Source organism: Equus asinus, chromosome 25 (genome assembly GCF_041296235.1).
Source record: "Equus asinus isolate D_3611 breed Donkey chromosome 25, EquAss-T2T_v2, whole genome shotgun sequence".
Classification (NCBI taxonomy): Eukaryota; Metazoa; Chordata; class Mammalia; order Perissodactyla; family Equidae; genus Equus; species Equus asinus.
The window spans coordinates 47,537,541-47,552,171 of NC_091814.1; the positions used below are offsets into that span (position 1 = coordinate 47,537,541).

Here is a 14,631-nt window from a genome sequence, read left to right on the forward strand (position 1 = left end):
CTATCATCTGGTAGAAGTCTCAAACATCATATACAAAGAGATAGCTTATGAACTGAGGATTTAATTACTATAAAAATTTCATTTCACTTATATTCATTCTTGGAGTATAATTGCATTACCATTAAAAATACCTGATTCTAAATTCATTTATTTAACTTTAAAGGTCATTTATATTACTAGTACTTTATTACACAGATATAGGCTTACTAGGAATGTAATTATACAAACTTAATTACTTCATTTTTCTTTGTAGGAATTATATATGCCTTAATATTTTCACTTCTCACAAATAATAAAATTACAATTAAAATAGTCTTTACTTAAAATTCAAATAGAAATTTTGGTCAATATTTATGGTTTAATGTCACAGGAAAAAAGAAAATGAAGAAAACTGTAACCATTTTCACTAGAAACTATCTTCTCTGCTGTTAGGTGAGAAATGGGAGTCACTCTACCTCGCAAAGCAGTAAGTCAATGATGTGGAAGACCATGCAGAGCGGGAACTTGGCAGTAAACAGAGTGAGAAACCACTGGGATGCATACATATGGGCTTCCAGGTTCAGATCACAGAAATGGCTGTGCAGGTCCGGTAACTGCTCCTAAAAGTCAAAGTGGAAAATTGAGAGGAAGGAACACTGAAGAATCTTTATTTCCTGCCACAACTGCGATTTATGACAAGATTTCTACGATCACTCTCAATTTATTATAGCATTTGTTGAATGATATATAACTACACAGAAGTGATGACAGGAGAGAAGAATTGGGGATACAACAGAGAATCAAGGAAAATAAAGACAGACTTGTTATGGACAAATAACAAAGATCATCCCTTGCTCACTTGACTGTTCTTGTTTTGTGGGAAATGTTTGCTCTGATAGAACACCTGTAGTCTAATGAAATCACAACTCAGGGTCAAGTCACAGCACTCCCCTTCACAGTTCAATTCCTAACTAGTCAGGAAAGAAACATACCATTTCTTTGGAGACCATTTAATATCTACATCATCTGGGTTCTATGATATCACTGTAGTATATTTTGGGGGTACTTAGAAAAGCCCAAAACACAAACTTTAAAAAATCTGACACATTAAAAATAGCAAAGTACAGAAATTGTGCAAGTGTATAAAGTATGAAACTGGATGTTTTCTAAAAATGCCTTTATGCTAGCTTTATCTTTTTCCCCAAGATAAACAAGTAAATGCTTTTCAACAGTATGAAAGGCAAAGTAAAAATCATTAGCATAGCTCTTCCCATAACCGAAAGACAAAGGCAAAGATATGTAAAAAACCCCACTTTAGTTTTGTTTTCATAAACAGACCAGAAAACCAAAAAATAAAAAATTCGCTTCTTACACAAGATGCTCTTTGAAAAGCACCCAAATGTGTCCATCAGGTACTTTAAAAGGGGTGTCCAAACGGTCATCCAGTTAACAGACAAAAAATGCCCACAGAAAAGTGTGTTTGGGTTCCTTCACAGTACCACAAACTTGTTATTCATTTATCATTTATTTGACTCTCAAAGCTCTTAAGAATACTGACCTCTGAAAAAATATAAACTTTTGTAAATAAAAGGTAAATGAAAGGTAAAAAAAATCAATAATCCCAAATATTTACTTGAAAGAATTAAATCTCTAAAAGGCGCCTACTGCTTTTCATGTCCATAGTAACCAGATTCTTCTACACAGTCTTTTTCCCCTCAATGCCCATCTGTCATTGCGCTTACAGTTCATTTGACACCCTTCCTCTCCTTTATTTCTTCTTCACATTTAAGGTCTTCTACCCTCCTATATTCCCTTCTCCCAATAAAGCTATCCTTAACCTCACTGCAATCTGTCCATCTTCCACTCCCCTGTTCTAGTCTTTCAGTTTCCTATTGGTTTCACTTCCCTCTTTTAGAAACCTATCTAAAGATATCTCCTGACAGATCACATCAATGAGCTCCCACCAGTATCTTCTGTCACTTCCTACTAACCGTCCTCCCCAATCACTTTACTTTTCCCCATTATGGAATCAATCCATTTATGCATTTCCTTCACATTTCTCTTGGATTCCCAATAGTTCATATTGGGAGAAAGCCACATACAGATGCTGCATAGACCCATTATAAATTTAAGATTTCCAACCTCAGGTGGAATTTCAAAGCTCCTCAGTAATTCCTTTTATCAGCATTGGCCAATAATTTTGCCCTTACTCAAAATTCTTTTTATTATGTACGTTTGACATATATACATAAAAGAATGTTTCTCATATATATAAATTTACACATTTATATATTATGAAATTTTTACATTGTGAAAAAGTTACAACATTGTTAGAGATCAGGAAATTATACGGGGGAAATTTTTATGTCTCTACATTACAATATTTTAGGTGTTTCTTCTTCTCTTATCAATATCTTCTTGTCTCTTCAACGCGTTCTCTACATGTGGACCTAAATATGGTACTGGTGCTAATTAATATAGAGAAAGCTCTTAAGTATTTCCATTTTTATTCTGTAAATATCTTCACTTCTTTATAAATAATACTAGGCAATCTCTTCACTGACAACTTACTATGTTCGCACTTCAAAGTACTAAAGTTGAATATTTAAAATGGAAGACTATTCTAAAAATGGCCAATGATTGAATAAATATTTTATGATATTAAGCCCACTGTATTCATTGGTCAGAAACCAAATCCATCTACATTTTCTGTAGAATTTCATTAAACTTTCATAAATCATTATTGTTCATCAATTTTATTAAGACTTTTTCTATAACAACAAACTCGAGTGATAAAATTTCCTAATTTTTACTTACCTGCATTAGTCTCTCCAACTGATAGAATTTGCAATGAAGATCTTCAAAGTTGTTTTTGTAGAGATCTCGTAAACCATAGTCATACATGATTTTCACCAAAACACAGAATGCTTGTTCTTCTGGCATCTACAGGAGAACATATACACATAGAACATGACTGAGTGGCATTTGGCCAGAATGTCCAAAAAGTTCCTTCATGTTATGAGTCCTCTGCATTAACGGTTAAAGGCCTCTAGTGAATGAAGTTATTCAGAGCCAGCCTTCTTCAGAGACACAGGTAAAATCTGTGTTCAAAGCTTCCAGCTTCCTCCCTGGAGATGAGTTTCTCTCTCTCGTGAATTTTAATCATCCTGTCATTCACTTATTAAGCCATCTTAAAAATAGGTAGTAAAGTCACGTGATTCAAAATCAAAACAATTTTCCTCAAAAAGTAAAAGTATATAAAGGTGAAAGTCTCACTCCTCTCTATCCCCCTGTACACTAATCCCTGCACCTGCCTCCCCCCACCTCTTTGGCATAACCTCATGACTACTCCTAATAATTTCTCACGTATCCTGCCAGCGTTTATGCAAATAAAAAGTTACATTTATTTTATTTTTTCCCTTTCCTACATAAAAGATAGCATTCTATATACACTGTGATGCATCTTGTATTTATCCCCCCAATAATATTCCCAAAAGAGGGATTCCTGGGTCAAAGGATTAATGCATTTTTAATCTTGATAGATTGTGCAATACTGTCCTCCCAGGGTCTTCTTGATGTTGCTATTTTTCTTTCTATAAAAAAGTTTCAGGAAAGAATTTATGAGCTCTGTCATTAAGATTTAAATAACTAATAAAATCTAATATACCTTATAGCCTCCCAGAGGTATTTTTATCTGAACAGAGAATGAAGTCTGAAATCAAAGAACAAATCTCTAAATTGTGGTATCAACAAGCTGAAAGAACTTAGAGAGGGATATATCCAATATTCTAGAAATTACACCAAGCAAACAGAATAAAGAGTTGTTCTCACTCAATCCTAGGATGTAACTATTATGTGAACATCCACTTTAAATGTCACTTCTCTGAAAGTCTGACCTTGGCTGATGACTGTATTTGACTCCTTTGTTAGACTAACTTCCTGCCCGAATAACTGAATTAAGCAGAGATGTATTCACCCACTTAGAAATGTAACTGTTTATTTAAGTTCCTATACAAATTGGCCACTTACATTTTTTACCTATAAACAATGAAATACATAAATTAGTTAAATAAAATCACCAAAAGTTAAATAAGTACATTTAGCTGTTGTCATTTTGATTCTCTAAATATTTGCTTATTTCTTTTTTATCTATAAGTTGTCTGGGGCTTGGGCTTTGACCCCAGCTGTTCAAGTCAGCAAACATTTTTCAGCTTATATTTAGGTATTTAGAATATAAGTACACTGTATTCTTCACTCTTTTAGCAGTTCTGTCATTGAAGCCTCAAGGGACACTAACTTGCACATACATGGTCTACAATACTTCTCTTACCACCCAGTTCTCAGTCTCTTCATCTTCCTCTCAGATCTCTACTAAAATGGCTATACAAAAAAGCCACATGCAAGATAACTGTAGTCAGCCCTGGAGAAACTAACTCATTTGAATTCTCCCTCTTTCTAAGTGAATGATGATTAGTTGAGTATTTTAAAATCTGATATCTTATAAAAGGGAAAAACTTTGATTTCTCTGAAAGTGGTAAAACCATTAAAGCAATAAAAGGTTTAAATGCCTATCAGCATTCATACATGCAGTCACTGAACATGTGAGATGCATGCACTGTGCTGGCTGGGACAGAGGTACAGGTAGAGTGCCTTCCCAAGGGACAAGTGAACAGGCAACTCTGCTTGAGTTTCACACGGACACAGAAGGCCTAGGATAGGGGAGGCTGGGTGTGTGGACCAAGAGTGAGACATCACTACAGCTAGACTGCAAGTAGAGAAATGACTGGATATGGGCCAGATCAGGACAGATTATTCAGGAAAATTACAAATGGACATAAATTTCTGCTTTGCTTTTAGGTATGGAACTTAAATTCTCTCTTTTTCCCATTTCTCTCTCCCCCTCTTTCCCCGCCCCTTGTCTGTCTCTCTCTCATACATATATAAACAATATATTATTTAATAAACGTTCTTCAAAAACAAAAGCATTTGGCAGTTTGAACTTGATCCTTAAAAAATAAAAGTGGCAATTCCAGCCTGTAACCTTTTTTTTTTTTTAATATACCTACATTTTGGGGAGGGAGGTAGTCTTAGAGTTACTATCCTCTATGTCAAGCTTCAGCAACACAGCCAAGTTTTTGATTTTCAGTTAGTTAATGTGCCACATGAAAAAAATGGACTAAACCTATAACATACCAATCCAGCTGGGGTAGAATCAATATTGACTATCAAGACTAAGGTCAGATGTAATAAGCTCTCATGGGATCTCAGATACTATCTCATCATAAAACTGACCAAAAAGCGAACTCCTGTGAAGACAGAAAAAGGTTGCTAACAAAACAAGTGAGAAAGTAATGGGAAATATGTATAATCCTTTGGAAGGTGGAAATGCAACCTTCTCTTTCTAGTTTAAAGACTAAAAGGCATCTATTTAGCATGTCTAATTAAGCTTCCATTGGTATTTCTCTTTCTTCAATTAATGCATTCACTCTCAGTAGCAGCAACCAGGATAGGCACACAAAATTTAACAAATATGTCAAAGGTTTAGAAAATGAAAACAAAAATCTAAAAATGTATAAGATACGGCTAAACAACATATATTTACACTGCAGAGGAAAAAGGAAGTTCACATAGTGACTTATAATGGCATTTTGCTTTTGAGGGCTAAGACAATGCCTGTTTAAGGAAGATATTATACCTCAGTTAAGTGTCAATAATAAGAAGTGAAGTCTTAGCCTAGATTGGTGGTATTATAAAACATAAAAGATATGAAAAAACATATTTTGCAAAATTGTAAACAAGAGTCACTTTCTGGTGGCCACTAATGACTTCAATGATGGCAGAAAAATTTACTGACAATAATAAATTATTAGCTTTGTCAATGCAAATAAATATAATAATAATAATTCCAATAACAAGTGGGATAATAGAAGCCTTGCTGTAGCATTAGCAGCATTTGGCCTTTACCATAACACATGAAATACTAGAAAATAAACAGACTGAAGTTGAGAAGTGACGTGCAGACAGAATCTGCATTTCCATCATACAGATAGAACAGACATAAACAGACTCAAGAGCATAAATAACAGTAAAATGTGGCAAAATAATAGTGATTAATTTTCAATATTTACTACTTTTTGTTTTTAATATAGATTATTTACTTGTAAGTTTATATCATTTTTTTCCAGCTTTATTGAGACGTAACTGACACACAACATTGTGTAAGTTTAAGGTGTACAAAGTGATGATTTGATATATACTGCAAAATGATTACCCACAATAGGTTAGTTAATAGATCCATCACCTCACACAGTTACAAGTTTTGTTTTTTTGTGGTGAAAACTTTTAAGATCTGCTCCTTGGCAGTTTTCAAATATACAATACAGTATTGTTAACTATAGTGACCACGCCATACACCACATCCCCAGAACTTATTAATCTTATAACTAGAAGTTTGTACCTTTTCACCATACTCATCCATTTCCCCAACCTCCTACCCCTGGCAATCACCAATCTACTCTGTTTTTATGACTTTAGATTTTTTAAATTCTACATATAAGTGAAATCATACAGTATTTGTCTTTCTCTGTCTGACTTACGTCACTTAGCATATTTCGCATAAAGCATACCACTGTTTCACTTAGCCCTCAAGGTTCATCCATGTTGTCACAAATTTCCTTTTTTATGGCTGAATAATATTCCATTGCATGTATATACCACATTTTCTCTACCCATTCATCCCTTGACAGACAACTAGGTTGTTTCCACGTCTTGGCTATTGTAAATAATGTTGCAACAAACATGGGGGTGCACAGATGTTTTTGAGTTAGTGTCTTCATTTCCTCAGGATAAATACCCAGAAGTGAAATTGCTGGATCATATGGTAGTTCCATTTTTTGAGGAACCTCCATACTGTTTTCCATAGTGGCTGCACCAATTTGTATTCCCACCAACAGTGCATAAGGCTTCCCTCTTCACCATAATCTCATCAACACTTATCTCTTGTCTTTTTTGATAACAGACATTCTAACAGTTGTGAGGTGATATCTTATTGTGGTTTTGATTTGTATTTCCCTGATAATTAGTGATGTTGAGCATCTTTTCATGTACCTGTTGGCCATCTGTATGTCTGGAGGAAAAGTTTTCAATCTTTCACCATTGAGTATGAGGTTAGCCATTGGCTTGTCATACATGGCCTTTATTATGCTGAGGTGCATTCCTTCTATACCCAATTTGTTTAGAATTTTTATCACGAATGGATGTTGAATTTTGTCAAATACTTTTCTGCATCTATTGAGATGATCACATAATTTTTATCTTTTATTCTATTAATGTAATGTGTCACATTTATGATTTGCATATATTCAACCATCCTGGCATCCCAGGGATCAATCACCCTTGATCATGGTCTATGATCCTTTTAATGTACTGTTCAATTCAGTTTGCTAGTATTTTATGGAGCATATTTGCTCTATATTCATCAAGGGTTTTGGCTTGTGGTTTTCTTTTCTTGTAATGTCCTCATCTTGTTTTGGTATCAGGGTAATGCTTGCCTTGTAAAATGAGTTTGGGAGTTCTCCCTTCTCTTCAATTTTTTGGAAGAGTTTGAGAAGGATTGGTATTGACTCACCGTGAAATATTTGGTAGAATGCACCAGTGAAACCATCTGGTCCTGGGCTTTTATTTGTTGCAGGGGTGGGGGGAGCTGATTACTAATTCAATCTTCTTACTTGTTATTAGTCTATTCAGATTTTCTATTTCTTCAGTCTTGTATGTTTCCAGGAATTTATTCATTTCTTCTAGGTTGTCCAATTTGTTGGTGTATAATTGTTCATAGTAGTCTCTTACGATCCTTCATATTTCAGTGGTATCAGTTGTAATGTCTCCTCTCTAATTTATAATTTTGATTTCTCTCCCTTTTTCCTTAGTCTAGCTAAAGGTATGTAATTTTGTTTATCTTTTCAAAGAACCAACTCTTACTTTTGTTAATCTTTTTTATTGTTTTTCTATTCTCTATTTCATTTATTTCTCTTCTAGTGTTTATTATTTCCTTCATTCTGCTAACTTTTGGGCTTAGTTTTTTCTACTTTTTTTTGTTCCTTGAGGTGTAAAGTTAGGCTGTTTGAAGGGTTTCTCTTTTCCTGATGTACGCATTTATAACTATAAACTTCCCTCTTAGAACTACTTTTGCTGTATCCCGTAAGTTTTGGTATGTCATGTTTCCATTTTCATTTGTCTCAAGATATTTTTTTATTTCCCTTACAATTTCTTCCTTCATCCATTGTATGTTCAGGAGTGTGAACATAAAATTCTCAGAAATTTTAATTTCTAAATATTTTTGAATTTTCCAGCTTTCCTCCTGTTAGTGATTTCTAGTTTCATATCATTGTGGTTGTAAAAGATACCTGATAAATTTCTATCTTCTTGAATTTGCTGAGACTTTTTTGTGGCCTGATATATGGTCTATCCTAGAAAATGTTCCTTGTGCTCTTGAGAAGAATGTGTATCCTGGTGCTATTGAATAGAATGTTCTGTATATGTCTGTTAGGTCCATTTGGTCTATAGTGCTATTCACATCTGCTGTTTCTTTGTTGATTCTCTGCCTGGATGATCTATCCATTGTTGACGGTGGGGTATTAAAGTCCCCAAATATTACTGTATTGCTGTTTATTTCTCCTGTTAGTTCTGTTTGTATTTGCTTTATATATTTAAGCGCTCTGATGTTGGGTGCATACATAATTATAATTGTTGTCTTCTTGATGATTTGACCCATTTATCATTATATGACTTTCTTTGACTCCTCTGACCATTTTTAGCTTAACTTTTAACTTAAAGTCTATTTTTTCTGATATAAGTATAGCTACCTCTACTTTCTTTGGGTTACCATTTGCTTGAATGGTCTTTTTCTATCCCTTCATTCTTAATCTGTTTGTGTCCTTAAAGCTAACATAAGTCTGTTTAGGCAGATATTATTTGATCTTGTTTTCTTCCAGTCAGCCATGCTATGTCTTTTGATTGGAGAATTGATCCATTTACGTTTAAAGTAACTAACTTAACCACTCGGCTACGGAGTCGGCCCCCACTTTAGCATTTCTGAAGGGCAAGTATAGTGATAATGAACTCCCTCAGCTTTTGTTTGTTTGGGAAAGTCTTTATCTCTACTTCAATTTTTTTTTATTGAGTATACTTGACATATAACATTATGGTGTACAAAGTGTTACTTTGACATATTTATTCATTGTAATATGATTGCCTTTGCAGCTATTTTATCAGATTACATAATTATAGTAAAATATTGTTGTCTATATTCATTATACTGTGCATTAGATCACTATGGCTTATTTACTACTTTTTTGTACCCTTAAACAATGCCAATCTTATCTCCCCACCCCCTATCGCTTGGTATTCACCATTTTATGCTTTGCTTTTTACAAGTTCAAATTTTTTTTCTTCTTAGATCCCACATATAAGTGATATCATACAGTACTTGTCTTTCTCTGTCTGACTTATCTCACTTAGCATAATGTGCTCAGAGTCCATCCATGTTGTTGCAAATGACAGGATATACTCCTTTTTCATGGCTGAATAATATTCCATTATGTATTATACCACATCTTTTCTATCCATTCATCTGTTGATGGGCATTTAGGTTGTTTCCATATCTTCACTAGTATGAATAATGATGCAATAAACATGGGAGTGCATATATATCTTTGAAGCACTGTTTTCATTTCCTTTGGGTACAAAGGGTACAAACTGCTGGATTGTGGAGTTAATTTTTTGAGGAAACTGTATTGTTTTCCATAGTGGTTGGACCAATTTACAATCCCATAAACAGTGCAGGAGGGTTCTCTTTTCATCACATGCTCACCAGCCCCTGTTGTCTCCTGTCTTCTTGATGACAGTCATTCTAATGGGTATGAAGTGATATCTCATTGTGGTTTTGATTTGCATTTTCCTGATAATTTGTGACGTCAAGCATCTTTTCATGTGCCTGTTGGCCACTTTGATGTCCTCTTTGAAAAAAGTCTTCTTAGTTCTGCACTTTTTTTTAGGATTGGCACCTGAGCTAACCACTGTTGCCAATCTTCTTTTTTTTTTTTTCTGCTTTTTCCCCAAATCCCCCCAGTACATAGTTGTATATTTTAGTTGTAGGTCCTTCTAGCTGTGGCATGTGGGGTGCCGCCTCAGTATGGCCTAATGAGTGGTGTCATGACCACGCCTAGGATCTGAACTGGTGAAACCCTGGGCTGCCAAAGCAGAGTGTGCAAACTTAACCACTCAGTCATGGGGCCAGCCCCAGTTCTGCACATTTTTAAATCAGATTTTTTTTTCTGCTTTATCTCCCCAAATCCCCCCTGGTACATAGTTGTATATCTTAGTTGCAGGTCCTTCTAGTTGTGGCATATGGGACACTGCCTCAACGTGGCCTGACGAGCAGTGCCATGTCCACGCCCAGGATCCAAACCCTGGGCTGCCGCAGCAGAGCACACGAACCGAACCACTCGGCCACGGGGCTGGCCCCTTAAATCAGATTTTTTTGTTATTAAGTTATATGAGTTCTTTATATATTTTGGATATTAACTTCTTATCTGATGTATGGTTTGCAAGAATTTTCTCCTTTTGGGTAGGTTGTCTTTTCATTTTGTTGATTGTTTCTTTTGCTACGTAGATGCTTTTTAGTTTTATGTAGGCCCATTTGTTAATTTTTGCTTTCATTGTTTGTGCATTTGGCATCATGTCCCAAAACCATTGCCAAGACCAATATCAAGGAGCTTCTTCCTTGTCTTTTCTTTTAGGAGTTTATAGTATCTGGCCTTACGTTTAAACCTTTGATCCATGTTGAGCTAATTCTTTTGAGTCGTGTGAGATAGCAGTCTGATTTCATTGTTCTGCATGTTTCTCCAGTTTCCCTAGCACCATTTGTTGAAGAGACTATCCTTTCCCCGTTGGGTGTTCTTGGCTCCTTTGCTAAATATTAGTTGATCATATCTACTGAGATTTAATTCTGGGCTCTCTATTCTGTTCCATTCGTCTAAGTGTCTGCTTTTGTGCCAGTATCATACTGTTTTAATTAGTATGTAGTATGGTGTGAAATCAGAAAGTATGTTACCTCTGGTTTTGTTCTTTTTTCTCAGGATTGATTTGGCTACTCAGGGTCTTTTGTGGTTCCACACAAATTTTAGGATTGCTTCTTCTATTTCTGTGAAGTTTGCTTTTGGCATTTTTATGGGGTTGCAGTAAATTTTGTAGATAGCTTTGGGTAATATGGACATTTTAACAATATTAATTCTTCTGATCCATGAACACAGGATGTCTTTCCATTTGTTTGTGTCTTCTTCAACTTTTTTCAGCAAAGACATAGTTTTCATTGTAAAGATGTTTTACCTCCTTGGTTAATTTATTCCTAAGTATTTCACTGTTTTTAATGCTATTATGAATGAGATAGTTTTGTTTATTTCTTTTTCAGATGTTTCCTCATTTGTCTAAAAGAAAACAACCAACTTCTGTATGTTGATTTTCTATCCTGCAACTTTACTGAAATTATTGATTAGTTCCAACAATTTTTTGGTTGACTCTTTGGAATTTTCTATGTATAAAATCATATCATCAACAAATAGTGACAGTTTTACTTCTTTCTTTCCAGTTTGGATGCATTTTATTTCTTTGTCTTGCCTAACTGCTCTAGCTAAGACTTCCAGCACTATATTGAATAGGAGTGGTGAGAGTGGGCATCCTTGTCTTGTTCCTGATCTTAGAGGAAAAGCTTTCAATTTTTCTTTTTTGAGTATAATGTTACCTGTGGGTTTGTTATATATGGCCTTTATTATGTGGAGGTATATTCCACCTATACCCAATCTATGAATGGTTTTTATCTTGAAAGGATATTTTGTGAAATGCTTTTTCTGAATCTACTGAAAGGATCATGTAATTTTTACCTTTCATTTTACTAATGTGATGTATTATGTTTACTGACTTCTGTATGTTGACCCATCCTTGCGTCCCTGCAATAAAACCCACTTGGGCATAATGTATAATCCTTTTAATGTGTTCTCTTGAATTTGGTTTGCCAATATTTTGTTGAGACTTTTTGTATCCATATTCATCAGGGACAGTGGTCTTTAGTTTTCTTTTCTTATGGTTTCGTTATTGGTTTTGCTATCAAGGTAATGCTGGCCTTGTGGAATGAGTTTAGAAGTGTTGTCACTTCCGTGATATTCTGCAAGAGTTTGAGGAGGAGTGGCATTAATTCTTCTTTAAATATTTGGTAGGATTCACCAGGGGAGCTGTGTGCTCCTGAAGTTTTCTGTGTTGGGAGGTCTTTGATTACTGATTCAATCTCTTTATCTGTTATTAGCCTGTTCAGATTTTGGATTACTTCCTCACTCAGTCTTGATAGGCTGTGTGTTTCTAGAACTGTATCTGTTTTTACTACAGTCTGCAATTTGTTAAAATATAATTGTTCACAGTAGTGTCTTATGATCCTGTGAATTTCTGTAGTATCAGTTGTAATGTCTCCTCTTTCATTTCTAATTTTCTTTATTGAGGTCTTCTCTCTTTTTTTTCTGAGTTGGTCTAGCTAAGGGTTTGTCAATTTTATGTATTTGAAGAACCAGATCTTACTTTTGTTAATCCTTTATACTGTTTTTCTTGTCTCTATTTCATTTCTCTCCATTCTGATCTTTATTATTTCCTTCCTTCTGCTAAGTATGGGCCTAATTTATCCTTCTTTTTCTAGTTCTTAGAGGTGTAAAGTTAGGTTGTTTATTTGAGATCTTTTTAATTACTCAGTATAGGCATCTTTTGCTATAAACTGTCCTCTTAGACCTGCTTTTGCTGCATCCTACAAGATTTAATATGTTGTATTTTTATTTTCATTTGTTCCAAGATAGCTTTTTATTTCCCTTTTGATTTCCTCTTTGACCTATTAGTTGTTAAGAAGTGCGTAGTTTAGATACCACATATTTGTAGATCTTCTCACTTTCCTCTTGTTGATTTCTAGTTTCATACCATTGTGGTTAGAAAAGATAACTTAATTTCAGTCTTCTTAAATATGCTAAGATTTCTCTTGTGTCCTATCATATGATCTACCCTGGTGAGTGTTCCATGTGCACTTGAGAATAACGCATATGCTGCTGCTGTTGTATGAAATGTTCTGTATATGTCCATTAAGTCCATGTGTTCTCAGGTATGATTCCATTCAATGTCTCCTTGTTGTTTTTCTCTCTGGATGATCTATCCATCGCTGATAGTGGGGTACTGAAGTTTCCTACTATTCTTGTATTGTTGTCCATTTCTCCCTTAAGATCTGTTAGTATTTGCTTAACATATTTCAGTGCTCAGGTGTTGGGAGTGCATATACATATAGGATTGTTATATTTTCCTGATGTATTGATCCCTTAATCATTACATAATGACTTTCTTTGCCTCTAGTTACCATTTTTGTCCTGAAGTCTATTTTGTCTGACCTAAGTATGGTTATACCCCCTTCTTTTGGTAACTATTTGCTTGGAATATCATGTCCCACCCCTTCACTTTGAACCTATGTGTGTCTTTAGAGCTGAAATGAGTCTCTTGAAAGCTGCATATAGTTGGGTCTTGTTTTTTAATCCATCCAGCTACTCTGTGCCTTTTGATTGGTGAGTTCAATCCATTTACACTTAGGGTGATTACTGATATATATAAGACCTCTCTATTGCCATTTTATCTCTTGTTTTCTGGTTGTTTTAAATCTCCATTGTTTCTTTTTCCTTGTGTTTCTGTCTACCATTTTAAGTTGGTGGTTTTCCATGGTGATTTGTTCAGCTTCCTCTTTTTTTGTTTTGTGTCTCTGCTCTAGATTTTAGTTTTGTGGTTACCATGAGGTTTGCATAAAATGTCTCATAGATAAAAGAGCCCTTTTTTTGCTGAGAGTAACTTATCTTCATTTGCCTATACAGGTTCCATCCTTTTACTCCTCCTCTTTTATATTTTTGCTATCACAAATTCTCTCTTTTTATGCTGTGAATTTATTAGCAAATTGTAGTAGCTATAGTCATTTTTAATGCTTTTTTCCCTTTAATCTTTTTGCTATAATTGTTTAATACTCTATTTTAAAATAGTGTTACAGTTTTCTAATTCTGTCTATCTCTTTACTCAAAACTTTGTGTACTTCTGTCTTTTCATTTTAGCTAGAAGAGCTCCTTTCAACATTTCTTGTAAGGTGGTCTAGTGAAGATGAACTCCCTCAGCTTTTGTTTGTCTTGGAAGCCTTTATTTCTCTTTCATATCTGAAGGAGAACTTTGCTGGATAGAGTATTCTTGGCTGGCAATTTTTATCTTTCAATACTTTGAACATGTCATTCCACTCTCTTCTGGCCTATAGAGTTTCTGCTGAGAAATCTGCTGATAGTCTTATGGGGGTTCCCTTGTAGGTTCCTTTCTTTTTTTCCCTGGCTACGTTTATGACTCTTTCTTTATCACTGACTTCAACAGCTTCATTATAATTTGTCTTGGAGAAGGCCTGTTTGCATGAAGATAATAAGGTGATCTATTAGCTTCATGGAGTTGTATGTCCAGTTCTTTCCCAAGGTTTAGGAAGTTCTTAGTTATTATTTCTTTAAATAAACTCTCTGTCCCCTTCTGCCTCTCTTCTCTTTCTGGTATATCCATTAT

At 34.7% G+C, this 14,631-nt stretch overlaps 1 protein-coding gene across 7 annotated transcripts in view; it reads right to left on the reverse strand.

Annotated features, from left to right (window-relative positions):
- RABGAP1L (RAB GTPase activating protein 1 like) overlaps window positions 1–14,631 on the reverse strand; it is a 668,256-nt gene that overhangs the window by 254,033 nt on the left and 399,592 nt on the right. For all 7 annotated transcript variants that reach the window (XM_070498037.1, XM_070498036.1, XM_070498038.1 and 4 more), the window contains 2 exons: window positions 2,797–2,922; window positions 456–599 (listed from right to left, as the gene is read on the reverse strand). In XM_070498037.1, coding sequence (XP_070354138.1) covers window positions 456–599; window positions 2,797–2,922 — 270 coding nt within the window. The remainder of the gene's footprint in view (window positions 1–455; window positions 600–2,796; window positions 2,923–14,631) is intronic.